Source organism: Pezoporus wallicus, unplaced genomic scaffold (genome assembly GCF_028554395.1).
Source record: "Pezoporus wallicus isolate ANWC-B61680 ecotype Strahan unplaced genomic scaffold, APGP_CSIRO_Pwel_v1 contig_227, whole genome shotgun sequence".
Classification (NCBI taxonomy): domain Eukaryota; kingdom Metazoa; phylum Chordata; class Aves; order Psittaciformes; family Psittacidae; genus Pezoporus; species Pezoporus wallicus.
In genome coordinates this window covers 8,392,648-8,406,634 of record NW_026635704.1, presented here as the reverse complement: position 1 = coordinate 8,406,634, position 13,987 = coordinate 8,392,648, and the positions used below count along the sequence as shown (strand labels likewise).

Here is a 13,987-nt window from a genome sequence, read left to right as displayed (position 1 = left end):
ACATACTGGTTAGTGGAGGCTGATTTTGCCACTGTGGGTACCTCAGCTAGCTGGCTAGGAACTAGGTTGGGTAAAACTGGAGGTGTGGAGTTGTAAGTCTCTTTTCTGCACATTTACAGGCAAAAGGACAAGCTTCTGGTATTATGACCTGGGGCTAGCAGGCAACTCAGGTTTGGGTTAAGAGGATGCAACCACTGCAACTTCAGCCAGCTGAATTACATGTCTGTCAGTGTGGTGTGGACATTGCCATGGGCATTTTACAATGCAGGCTGCTGCCTTCATAGGACTGTAAAATGATGGCACGGCCACTGCAAAGGAGTGCTGTGATCTACATAAAATTAGGTAAACAAAAGACCTTTTAGAAGCACAGAATGTTTTGTGTTGGAAGGGACCCTAAAGAACTTCTGGTTCCAACCACCCTGCCATGGGCAGGGATGATATTCATTACAACAAATCCAAACTCCATAATAATTTGGAGTACTTATAGTGTCAGTAATTTGCTTAAAAATTAGTCTATGGCAATAGTGGAATAAGTCTAGTTCGGACTTACTCCATAGTTTCACCAAAGCTTGGCACACAAACAGGAGCAAGAAATTGCAGAAGTGTAACAATATAACCCTTTACAAGCATTGCTTTTGCGTACACATTCACAGCTATGTTTTCATTTGATGAGACTCTTGAAGGACAGCTTGGCTTGCCATACTACCTCTCGTTTCTATGGTAAAGGTGCTAGAACATTGGCCGGAAGCAATTTGGAAGCGTTTGTACAGCCATGGACCATGAATGAGTAATCACCTTGTACTTTTTTTAACCCAGTGCTTCACAGAGCAGCCTCATCTATTCTTACAGTGCACTTTGATGTGTCAGGAGTGTCATTACAAATCTACTGTGAAGAAATGAGCAAACACGAATTTTCATGAGATCGCAGCACAGCCCTGGACAGAGGATTTTGAATGTATTTCTCTCCTTTAATAAAAAGGCTCTCTCTGATGCAGTCACCCCAGAAAGACTACAGATTAAATGTAAGAAACACAAAACCAAGCTCTACAAATATTTTAGAGCGTTTTTAAGCAATTCTTTTTCTATCTACTTGCTTCCTTTGTATTTCCAAGCTCATAGCAATACCTGTTATCCACACACTCATCCACCCCACATATTAAATGCACTGTTGTACCTAGAGGGAAATCCCACAATTCATCTCCACATCTAGTAATACCCCTGACAGAGTTTGCTGTGGATTTTGCATTATATGCAGACTGTGCTGGGTTTGCAGGGCTGAGACCCTGCACAGTGCTGAAGAGTTTGTGGCACCATCAGGTATGCAGAAAGCTCTCCTAACCTGTGCCAGGCACCAGCAGCTGCTCAGAGGCAGCTCAGGATGATCCTGCCATTCTCCCTCGTGGAGAAGGGGCTATATTTGCCTCTGTGGAAGAAGTAGGCAGAGGAGTTAGCTCCTTTTCCCCCCTCTGCCTAAAAACTCACTATTGAGAAGGTAGCACATTGGGTCTAACACACTTTTACAATGGATCTCAGTAAAAGGCCCATCCCTGTCCTTTAGTTTGTCCCTTTGTCAGGTTATTTTTGCTCTCATCAAATTAGGAGTCTAAGTGCCCCCTTCTCTGTTTCACGCCAGTTTAAGGCATTTCCTCTGACTTGAAGTAATAATAATAACAACAACAATAATAACAATACCAATAATAATAACAATGATAACAAGAAGAATAATGATGAATAATAATCATAATAAAGAAGCACAATAATGGGGTAAGACTGATATAAAATTGCCACCTTCCAAGTATTAAGAGTTGAATTACCCAGGAGACTCGAATGGCATTTTGCAACAGGAAGTAGGAAGTTTGGTGTCTTTTATCTTCCAGGAGAGGAGGGAGAGATTAACCCTTTGATTCTAGACCTGAAACAACTTGCTCACACTTTCATACATGTAGTTTTCTGTCTATGATCATACCTATAAAACTTCCATTTCTGGATTTTGGGTTGCTATGGCAGAACGAAATCAGAATTATAATAAAAATTAATTCTAAATCCTCTCTGTCCTTTTAAGACTAGACTCTCTCAAAGCTTACAGGTGTGCTCTAAAAGTAGTAGAGCTCTACACACATAACAACAGTGAGTGTTGGTGCAAAATAACTATTAGTCAATTGTCTAGTGATGTGAGTTTAACAGGACAATTTGAAAATATCCCAAGTGTGAACAAAATCAGTAATTCAACTTCTGTGATTTAGTTATTAAAGCCACTAAAAATGACAAAGTCGACTCATTTATAATTCCTGTCATTCCAATGAACTTGAATTCTTTTTCAGGGATGAAACTTTTTTAATATATATAGTTTTTTAATATCTGGAAGAGAGTCGTATGAAATGCACGGGTTTTTAACAACTGCATGTTTAGTGCCATTTGAGTGCCTTAAATTGAAGATGCAAGGCATATAGAACCCCATGAAGATTCATTATATAAAAGAAATTGTCTGCAACTCATGTTGCAAAACTTTATGCAGTGAGTGTCAAGAACTGCAACTTCTGCCAATCTGCCCAGGGAAGGATTGTATGAAGCCCACTCTATTTATTCCAGCAAAGTTATAAAATGTGTAATTTAGAAGTTAATTATCTGTTAAGGGCTGAAAATGCTAAATATTTCCCAGGCCCAAGATAAAACCCTGGCTTTTTATGGATTTGACATAGTCTTCAGCAGAGCAAAGCATCTGTAGGCAGTGTAGATATTTGGGACAACATACATAAAAACAAACCCAGGAGAATCAAAGCTAGGTTACTTTTAAACTCAGCCCAGTTTACTTTTGACTTTTGTCTTCAGAAGAGCAGTTATTTGAGCAAGAACTGCAAAACTAATCCAACCACAAGAAACATGATACGTGTATATGGGGGAAGTAGAAGTAAGGTGCGAGAGAAATTTGTTCTGGGAGAGAGCACTTAGGGTTAAGAACTGGAAAACTAAGAAAAATTCTTGATGTTGTAGGTGATTCATAGCTAAAAAATTAATAGCAGAGAGGAAAGCCAGATTCATGATAGCTTAATGTGCAAGGAGGTCTATAATGATGGTAATCATACTACCTACAATGGAAGTAAAAAGACACAAATAATATATGTTTTATATCCTGATAGATGATACCACCAGGAGATTATTTTTTAGCTCTTGCTTTAATATACTTATAACTTTCTGAAACCTTCTTTTTTTGCAGGCTATATTTTTCCATGGCTTTTCTTTGACTTAAGACTTGAGTTTGTTTGGGTTTCTGAAGATTTCAAGTAAGAACTACGTGGGCCATTTTTAAGCTCTTGGATAGTGAAAATAAAAAGCTTTTTCCCAGGGTGAAAGAAGAATTTCTGGCATCTTAACGTTTTCTGTACCCAAGAGGTGGCTTCAGTGGGAAAACAGCATTTGCCACGGAAATTGTCCTTACTGAGGTATGAAGCTTTCAACATTCCAGTGGAATTTTGTTTTGATTTGATTTCAAATCACTTTGTAAGCTTTTGCCATACATTGGTCACAGGGCTTTTTTCTGCACTTTTAAAGCATAAAGGAAAGGGAGCCTGAACTGCATATGTATTAGTGGTTGATATTGGCCTGAGCCATATGGTGACCAGATATTTATCCTGTGGATTGCTGTCTATCTCTGGGCTCACAGCTCCCCTCCCTTCCAGAGAAAGCAGAAGTTACTTTGGGAGTGTCTACACTGCCCTGTTTATACAACTATGCCCTTGTCTGCTGGCAGCAAACGCATCTGTGTTTGCACTGGAGCAGACAACCCCATCCAGTTTACTTCCTCCCTTGAAACAGTTTCTGTTCAGATATGAGCCTCTCCATCAAACCAGACCACTGCAAAAGTTCCAAAAGGTGATTTATTCCAACATCCTCCACCCCTTATGTCTAGCTTGTTCAAGAAAATGCAACAAAGATTTAGGTGCCCCATTTCTTATACATCACTCACTGCTAGCAGGCAGTGGGAGCGGTTTCTTCTGAGGATTCTGGACTGAAAATGCACTGTGCTGTAAAGAGGAAACAGCAGCAACTGCCCTTTGTTGGAAAGCTGGGATGCACTGGGATATGCAAGGTCATAGGACTGGAGCCTCACATCTTTACGAAAGCTGCAGGAAAACATACATATTTATAAATGTATGTGTATAAGTTGCACTGTTTCAGCATCTGTAGAAGTTTGAAAGATACTACTTTTGTTGAGTCTGTCCATGCAAAATTCTCTTTTGACCTATTATATCCAAATTTGTCTTCTCTTGTTAGCAACTTTTATTGCCTAGGTAATTTATATCCTGTTCTTTTCTATTCTATTCTATTACCTTCCAATCTAATCCAATCCATCCCTGTTCTAGTTCTTTTACCTCATCCTGCAAGAATCAGGATGCCTTTTCTCAGTACACTAAATGATACAATATCTATCTCATTTCTCTGTTTTCTCTTTTCTATCAGTAAAGCATTTTAATGTGTTCACTATCCAAAGCACCTTGCAACTCACACCTTGAGCTTACAGTCTGTAACTTCTTGAGGAGTTTTTTGAGTGCTTATATGAGCCCCCAAGAGAGGTGAAGGGGCTGCACTGCATTTGGCACTGTAACTGCAGCTTTAAATTAGCTGCTTATAGCCACCAGCATTCATCACCTAACACTTTATTTTTCAGATATGAGATCAATATTGGTGTGACTTCAGTATACAGTTCAGATATGTCTGCATGAGCAGCCATCATTCCTTGCTGAAGTAAGAAACTCCTGCAAAAAGCCTTTCTGTTGCACAGATGAACTTTAGCAATGTTTTGCCCAATGACTGGATTTGTTGACCAGTCTTCATCTCAGAGCTTTGAGCTATACTGGTTTGTGCTATTAATTATCAGAAGAACTAGAGCTGCAGCAAACCTGAGCCAGCTTTGTATGGCAAACAAGGAGAGAGGGTGGTGGACCAAAGGTAGGCTCAATGTAGTATGATTTAACTGCTGTAGGTTTCATGTTGACTAAATAGGAAGTTGAATGTGAATGTATTACTAACTTGGCCTAATATGGTGAAGAGGATATAGTCTCATTTCTGCCTTGTGTAACTCTTCTGAAGTCAGTAGTTGCTTCAGAAACACGTTTCCTACCCTGTTCTCCCATTTTGATGGTACGCACCTTTTAAAAATGCACACTCCATGACCTAAAAACCCTAGATGACCTTTCACTTTATTGCAAGCTCTTCCACTTTTGTTTTTTCTTAGGTTTTCATGAGAGGATGGGAGTAACCATGGCTGTTCAGAGATGGCTGAGCTAACACTTGCTGAGTATTCCATTGTTCTTCTGCTCTTGCTGTTTGCTCGCTTCCTGAAATAGGCACTACTGAAACCTCTCAGAATTCAGTCTTGTTACTCTAATGTACCTGAATGCTATTTACATGATAAACACTATTTATGTGTTTATAAACACATTTAATGTACTTTTTATAAGGTATGGTATAATATTTTTTGGGGAAGCCAATGGAATAATTCTACAGTTTACTGCATGTCTGTGTTTAATAGGAAATTGCAATGCCTACCAAACAATCAGCTTTTAGGTAAGTGTCAATTTGTCTTACTTGTTTCACACTAAAAGCAACAGCATTTAGATATAAAATAGGCAAGACAACATGGATAGGAGGACTATGATTCCTTTTTTATTAAGTTCGCTCTGGGGCTGCCAACATAAGAAGAACATGGACCTGCTTGAGCGAGTCCAGAGGATGGCTATGGAGATGATCAGAGGGCAGGAGCACCTCTCCTATGAAGACAGGATGAGAGAGCTGGGGCTGTTCAGCCTGGAGAAGGCTCACAGGAGACCTTAGGGCAGCTTCCAATAATTAAAAAGGGCCTACAGAAAATCTGGAGAGGGACTTTTTACAAGGGCCTGTAAGGACAGGACAAGGGGGAATGGCTTTTAGCTGACAGAGGGGAGATTAGATATTAGGAAAAAATTCTTTACTGTGAGGGTGGTGAGTCACTGGAAGAGGTACCCAGAGAAGTTGTGGCTGCCCATTCCTGGAAGTGTTCATTGGTTGGATGGGGTTTTGAGCAACCTGATCCAGTGGAAGGTGTCCCTGCCCATGGCAGGGCAGTTGGAACGAGATGATCTTTGAAGTCTCTTCCAACCCAAACCATTCTATTATTCTATGAGAATGGGCTTCAAGATCCAAGCACGTGAATGAGCATTCACTGGATTAGCAACTATTACATTACACTCTCAAGTTACAACGTGATGGTTTATCACACCAGATGCTTAACACATACCTGCTTTTAAAATTAGAATTGATTTCCCTTTTTGCTCTTTGTAGCCAAAGCCTCCCTTTCACGCTTTCTAAGCAGTGCTCAGTTTCCTAGATAGTGGGGGAAAGTACCTCCCACACAAATTCTGTTCTATTTGAGACAGACAGACAAGCACTTTTAATCCACCATGGTCATGAGAAAGGCCCAGTCTGACAGACTTATTTGAAACACACAGAGTTTTCTCACAGCTGAACAGAAACACAGCAGTCTCCCTTACCACAAACAGTGGAAGAGGCATTCTGGAGTACCAGTCTAGGGGCAAGATCCTTCACTAGAAAATAAACACGTGAACCTGAGTCTGTCTGACGCCCAGCTCTTGTATCTCTGTGAATTCTCCCAGTTGCCAAGCTAATGGATGGTGCTTCTCTCTACTTACTGTGTTGAACCTGGGCCACTGTAAAAAAACCCAGAGTAATGCAAAGATGTGAAAGGCAAGTGAGAGTAAGACCCGTGCACCTTAGTTGCAGGGAGACCTGGAAAGGATGGAAGAAAGCTTTGCATTTCCATGAGTACCTACATGCTTCCCCACAGATACTGGATAAAACACATAAGCAGCACCTGGAGCATGGCTCAGGACTTGTGTCACTACAGGGTGACCCTGCCCTGAGCTGCAGATTTGGGCTTCTTCCTCCTTACTCTATTACAGGCCTCATGAATTTTGCATTCTTCGCAGCTAGGTGTTTCAAATCATCCCACTGAGGCCTGGCTTCATCCCTGCCTGTGTTTTAACATCTGAACCCAGTCTCTGTATCTGTAATGATTTTTATCTTGCTTAATATGAGGAGCGTAAGAAGCATTTTCTTTATAAGAAGCGTTTTCTTTGTATTTTAGGAATTACTTTCTGCATCACACATGAAACGATCCCAAGCCTACACCCTGTAACTTTTGCGGAGTATATGAGATGTTCTCTTCGGACTGTGGTTGCTGAAATGGAACATCTGCATTTCCAAGAGCGACCAAACCCTCCAAATCAAAGGGCTGTGGTAACAGCCAGCACAAAACAAGTGAAAGTAAACATGAGTGTAATGTTGTTGTAGCATGTATTTTTGCTTTAACTGTACATACTTCTTATTAGAAAACAAAAACAAAAACAAAAGATGCAGGCAGCTGTGGACAAGACAAAGCAGAATGCTGTTTCTTTTTTTCTCTCTGACTAAAACAAGATCGCAAGGAGTGAATATCCAGGATCGAACAGCACTTGGCTATAGATCATTTGGTTCTTAACCTTGACATTGAAAATAACTCAAAATGCTAGTGATTCAGGTCTGCTATTGGCAGCTGTTCAGCAAACATAGATTAATGACTCGACATTCTGTGTATAATTTTTAGTCATCTTTGTAAAAATGCCATTGCCATTTCTGGAACTGCAGTGGAAGTCAATGAAGTGAATCAGTACAGTGTCCTCTGCCCGATATGATTTGAAATCATTAGTTCCGTGGAGTTCCCTCACTGGAAGAAACAATCCCTACTGCAGTCCCAGAGTAACTTTAAACTGGAAACACCTGTATGCAAAGATACGCTGTATAGGTTACACGTTTAACGCTGCATCTAACCTTTAAAAGTTAGGTGTGCTACCTTGCACATGGCTCTTACTAGGTCATCAGCTGGGCTGCTCTGAGTTTGTGCTGTTGGGAAGCCGGCCTCTCTGGAGGTCAACTTCTCCAGCCCTCCATGCTCAAGCAAAGCTACCCACAGCCGGCTGCTCACTGTCCAACGGATTTAGAAGATCCCCAGGGATGCTCCACAGACATTCCCCGAGCTGGGTCACCCCACAGGCACCTGCCCCCTCCTTGCGGCCAGCAGATCCCCGCGCTGTTTCCCTCAGAGGAAGGCGCGGGCAGCTCTGCGGTGCCTTCAGGGAGCCAGGGCAGGCGTTCGGCGGGCAACATCGTCCCCTGGGGGCGCAGCGGCCGCTTTCCCTGAGGGAAGCCACCGCCGCTCGCACCTCCTCCCGCCGGCACCATCGTGTGCACTGGGGACAGCGCAGCCGGCTTTGGCAGAGGCAGTGAGGAGCCGCCGGCGGCCGCGCAGCGAGGAGAAGGAGAGGGAGAGGGGAAGAAAGATGCTGTCGCTCCGCCGTTGAAGGGACTCGCACCCTGTCCTCGGCGTGCGCTCGCAGCGGGGCCGGGGCGGCCTGTGCGCCCAGCTGGCAGCCCTGCGTTGCCCGCCCGCCCTCCCGCAGCAAGCAGGGCACAACCGAGGCGAGGGGCAGCCTGTCCCCCGCCCCGCCCTGGGATCTCTGTGCCCATGGAAGGACCGACCCCACGTTGCTGAGACACGCCGCCGAGAGGATTTTCCTATTTCCCACCCTCATTTTGTTGCAGGTTTTTGCGGTTTTATATATTTTTCCGTTCTTTTTATTTTCTGTTGTTGTTGCTTTTTCATCTGGTTTTCTGCAAAGAAAGCTGTGTTTCGGAGCCTGCCACCCACCCGCCGCAGCTCCTGCACGGCTGGGAGGTGGGACCGCTACGCTGGCTCTCAGGGCGGCTTCCCCGGCTGGGAAAATGAGGTTGCCGAGACACTGGGGCCCGAGTAGAGGAGGGAGGGAAAGGAAACCTGCTGCTGCGGAGTTGTGAGCAGCCCAGGAAAGTGCGTGCGTGCGCGGAGGAGGGAGAAGAAGCAGCCTTATCCCCCCCTGCCGCGGACTGTCGTTCGGTTCTCTGCCCCTTTGGCGGGGCAGCGAGGGGGACAAGCCTCAGAGACTTCTGTGATTGAAGGGATTTTGCAGGAAGCTCTCCTCTGCCTGGTATAGGCTGTGTGGTTTCTCTTTTGTGCTCGCTTGTTCCTGTTTTTTTTTTTTCATTATTTTTAACCTTACTTTGCTCTGGAATAAGGGAAACTTTTTATCTCTGGAAACATGTCGACGGGAGAAAGTTTTGAGTCTCGGTTTGAAAAAATCGACGTGACTTTAAAGGACCCCAAATCCGAAGTGAACGTGGACTGTTTGCTGGTGAGTAGGGAGCGCCGATGGGCCCCCGGTCCCGTGTCCCTGAATTTCTTACCCTGTGGGACCGAATCTCGTACTCCTGAGTCACCACCCTGCTTAACTCCGCACTGGTGTTGTGTTTACTCAGTGTTGAGCTGAGGGTGCGTGAATGTCTATGTGCAAGGAGAGCGGCTCTCTTGCCAAGGAGGCGCCCGCCCGGTCATGCCACAGACTTGTCATTTCTCTCGCTTCATGCATCTTTTTTTTTCTTCGCCTACTGTCATAAGGGGCGTTGGACACTTTATACAATGCGTAATTTGTGAGTGCCAGTCCTGCGTGTAAGCAGGAGACTGTAAATAGCTTTGATAATACCAATTCCCTCTTCAATATCTTTTTTTTCTTTTAGAGAGTGAGGTCCTCTTATGTTGTGGTTAAGCACTGCAGCACTGACTTCAGCCTGTTTAGCCTACATGTTTGCAAATGTTAATCAGTGACGTGTAAAATGCCGCTCTAAGATTAATATGCCTCAGATTAATAAGGTTAATAACAGGTGGGGAAGTAGTCATGGCAGGGGTTTGAATACATTTTAAACTAGTTGGTGTGCTAGGCCTGGGATAGAGGGCTGCTTGCTCATTGTTTCCCTACTTGATTATACCTGATGGTTGAATGGGTCTCTCCAGTGCTGTCGGTGTTATAATTGAATCATAAGAAAGCAAACCATAACACTTCCTGCCTGACATAAAACCAATGTTATTTGGTAGTTGCTTGACAAAAGTGTATGATATTTTAATTCTGATTACAAAAAGTACCTCAACAAAGTATATGTTAAATCCAGCCAATTTGTTTGGGATGTAGCTGGATACTTAGATATGCCTGGGGATGCCCCGAAGTAGTAGTAAATTGTAATTTGTGCTTTTATGCTGAAGTAGAGAATTTCTTTAATTTGTATCAAGTGATAAAAGTTCCTCAGTATATTTTTTTTTCCCCTGGCTTTCTGCTGTCAGAGAGGAGAGCAAGTAAATTGGGTTTGTTCCTAGTATGAACTCTGACATTTGGGTTTGGGGGGGAAGGGAGGTGTGGGGGTGGAGGTGGCGCTTAATAGTCGTTCTTCATCTTCTGCTGCATGCCTCTTAGAAAGCTTGCTTGAGCATAAGGCAGTTGAGAGGTGAAAATAATCTAAAGAAAATCTGTACAAGTTCATGATGTTGTGCACTCTCTTTAGCTTATTACTGATTTATGACCTTCTGAAGTGTTGACAGGTCAAACCTACATCCCTGGATAAAAAGTGGATAAAAGCCGAGCCTTTGCTGCTACAAAGACAAATAGCATTGCATCTTCCAGTTAACTTGCTGCTTTTCATCCAGTTTTCATATCTGTCATCTCAGAACCACAGCTAGTGAGAAGACATCTGGTGCTTTGGATACAGTTTGCCAGTTTTGATTGTCAAATCTGACATTTTTGCACACAGTTTCTGTTGATTGGTGTCAAGAGTTTAGGTCCAGTTAAGAGTTTAGAGTTTTATGTTAACCAGGGCTGAGTTTGCTATTATGTGCTATAATGCTGGGCATACTATAGGGACCTTCACACAGTGATAGTAATCAGTTTATGACCCCTTTCAGTTACCTTAATTGTGATTTGGAGCTAAACTAGTCAGTTTGGGAATGAGCTTGTTGGGTTTCTTGTCACATTTGTGTGAAGCTTCAGAATGTGTGTTTGCATCTCAGATCTTTAGAATGTATTTTTAAAGTGAAATTATTCTTTTAAACTAATACCAATTAAAAAAGAAAGCACTTCTGAAGAAATCACCTGGTAGGTGAACTTTGTAGGTGGTAGGCTACTGTGTCAAGTTGTCAGCTATCCTGACTTTTTTTTTTCCTCACTCTCATCCTGAGTTGGTTCTTGAGTACTTTTCTATAGAATTTAGCTATCCTAACACTTTTTAAGGAATTTAAATGTTTCACACAAGTTCGTAGTGTGGTGATTCACACTTCAAACATCATTCTTGGCCCAGGGTACTATTTATATATCAAATACATTGTAATCTATGTGGATATGCTCTTAAGGAAGAAATGCCTAGGTGTAGGTGTAATTGATCTGCATTTAAAATATCTTCTAAGATGAACACCCATTCCCTTTCTCGCAGCCCCAGGTTAAAGAGGGAAACTTGTCGGGCTCTAGGCCTGGTACACTTGAAAATCCTTTTTTGTAAGACCTTTTAAACCTAAAACCCCTTTTTTGTCTTCTTAGAGTTGTGAATTGATGTTATTTATAATTCCTTTCACTTTTCCTAAGCAAAGGTGTTAGCTAACTGTGTGTATCTGATATCTGAGTGGTAGTATATGAATAACTGATATATAAACACTTTTAGTGCACACAGCTTTTGATATTCTATACATGTAGGTTTAAAATGCTGGAATTCTTTCAGGTTCAAGGAACATTTTTTTGGCTGTGCAAAGAAAAGTCTCAGTAATGCCCCGGCTTCTCTTAGGATGATTTTATCCTTGTTAGCTTTACTTCATTTTGCTTCAATTCTTACTCTTAATTCCCCATCAGTTTGTAGCCCCTGTAGACTGGAAGGCAGGCATGCAATAACTTTTAAATCAGTTTTGTAACCACTTTGGTTTTTGTACATGTCAGAAGCTAGGTCTGTATGCTAGAAAGATTCTAAATTTGTATGTGAAGTAGTCTGAACATGCTAGGAAGATGGGGGCTGGGGGAGGCGGGCTGATACAAAGGAAGCCGTATTACCGTTTCAGGAAGGTGTGGGAGAAGAGTGCTGACAACAGAGCAGGCGGAAAAGACACACTGAGGACTATATGACTTCAGTTTACATGCTACAGGAAGGAAATTCATAAAACTGAAGTGCAGGGGGAGATGTGTTTATTTTTCTTGTTTTCTCGTATGTAATTGTAATAAGAGCAGAGTAAGAAAACAGGCTAAGTTGCAACCCCTGTAACTAAATTTGTTTATTTCTTTGGGGCTTCCATGCACTCAATTTAGTACTAGGTTGGGAAATAATAGCTAGGCTGTCTTTTTTTTGTGAGCTATGAGGAGGCAAAAGCCTCTGTTCCGTGTAAACCATGTGCCACAGCTTCATATGTGCTTTTGCTCAAACTGTCAGGTTCTAAGAGTCCCACAGTCCTCAAAAGATCGAATAGCACTGGGAGGGCTGCATTAGGTAGCCACACTTTGGGTTGTGCAATGATCAGAGGCTGGTGAATGCTATAGTCATGCTAAGTAGAGCCAAAGGTAGCATAAGTAACTAGCTATAACTTGAGCTTAGTGTCTTGTTAATGATATTAAGCAGTGGAAATTAGTGTTCAGTGAGCATATGCTACAACAGTTTTGGAATAAAATCAGATTTCTTATTCCTCTGTGTTTCTTACTAAATCCTTGGGGTTTATTGGCTTCCAGTTTCTGGAGAATGGAGAGGGAGGGGTGTAATGTGTGACTGGAGGGGGCACATGTTGCTCTGAAGCTGCCTATGTTTTTGATTAAAAATTAACTAGTAAATTTTCATGAAAATGTTATTTGGTGCACTCTTTGCTCTGGTAACTGACACAGTCTTTTTATGTTTTATGTAGGCACTTATGTAGTCATTCAAGTAGTTGATTTTTAAAGCTTCAGACTTTTGATGGTCTTAATCTTCAAAGATGTCAAATGTTTCACTTGTTCAGCATGTTGGCTACAAATTAACTGACAGCAGTAAACACTGCATATGACAAACTTTTTTTATCTTGTCTCAAGAGGTTTCTATTTTTGTTGAACCAAAAATACACAGGTACAGAGCATGATTCACCTGTTTTTCCTAGGTCTATTTTGTAGTTCTGTTAAGCTAGATGAATTCATGTTCATCTGTTTTGCACAGGAAAAGTCAAAATTATTTCTTCATCTCTGGGACTTGGAGTTCTAGATCTGTGTTGTCACTAGACCTTTTTCCCCTCCTGCTTAACTTGTTAGAAAGCACTTCTGAAGACCCGGTGGTTAGGGATTTGGAAAATAAAAAAAAATAAGTAAAGAATATAACTCAAGAACTCCTCAAGTAAAGGTACTTCATTAAAATAACTGTAGAAAATTAGCTTCACTGAAACAGCATTAATTGTGCTTTTAGAGTCTGAGTGAAAAAATGCTAGAGAAACTTGGTATCTGAGAAGCTTGCTTATTTCCCAGTGAAGCTTATGCACAAAAAATAGCAGAGCTTGAGGTTTTTATGGATTGTCAGCTTTAGAATGTCCCAGGTTGTTTGGAAGTAGTTCAAATTAAGGGGAAAGGTAAGTCGTCATTGACTAAATCTCCTTGGACAAGTTCCTAACATTCTTTAGATTGAAGCGCAAGATTCTGCGCTTGGGTTGGGGTGGTCACCAGCATCCGTACAGACTGAATGTATCATCAGTACATCAGTACAGACTGAATGTTAGATGGATTAAAAGCAGCTCTGTGGACAAGGGCTTGGGGATATTTGAAGAGAATGTCTGAATATGTCTCTCTCCTGACGGAGAGGGACTTTTTACCAGCACCTGTAGTGACAGGACAAAGGCCATCAGTTCTAAGCTGAAAGAGAACAATTTTTAGATTGGACATAAGGAGGACAATTTTTACTATGAGAGTAGTGAAACACTGGAAGAAGATGCCTAAAGAGGTTGTGTCTGCCCCATTCCCTGGCAATGCTGAAGGCCAGGTTGGACTGGGCTTTGAGCAACGTGGTGTAGTGAAAGATGTCTGTGCTTGTGGCAGGGATGTTGGAACTATGA

The 13,987-nt window shown here is 42.1% G+C and overlaps 1 protein-coding gene across 2 annotated transcripts in view; it reads left to right on the top strand.

Annotated features, from left to right (window-relative positions):
• Positions 1–8,626: 8,626 nt before the first annotated feature.
• The window catches only part of ROCK1 (Rho associated coiled-coil containing protein kinase 1), an 86,563-nt gene continuing 81,202 nt past the window's right edge, over positions 8,627–13,987 (top strand). Inside the window, exon 1 of one of the 2 annotated variants that reach the window (XR_008970689.1) lies at positions 8,627–9,260. Coding sequence is in view for 1 of the 2 variants with exons in the window: in XM_057397585.1 (XP_057253568.1) it covers positions 9,168–9,260 (93 nt within the window). In the remaining variant the exon portion in view is untranslated. The remainder of the gene's footprint in view (positions 9,261–13,987) is intronic. The other variant, XM_057397585.1, reaches the window with a different exon arrangement.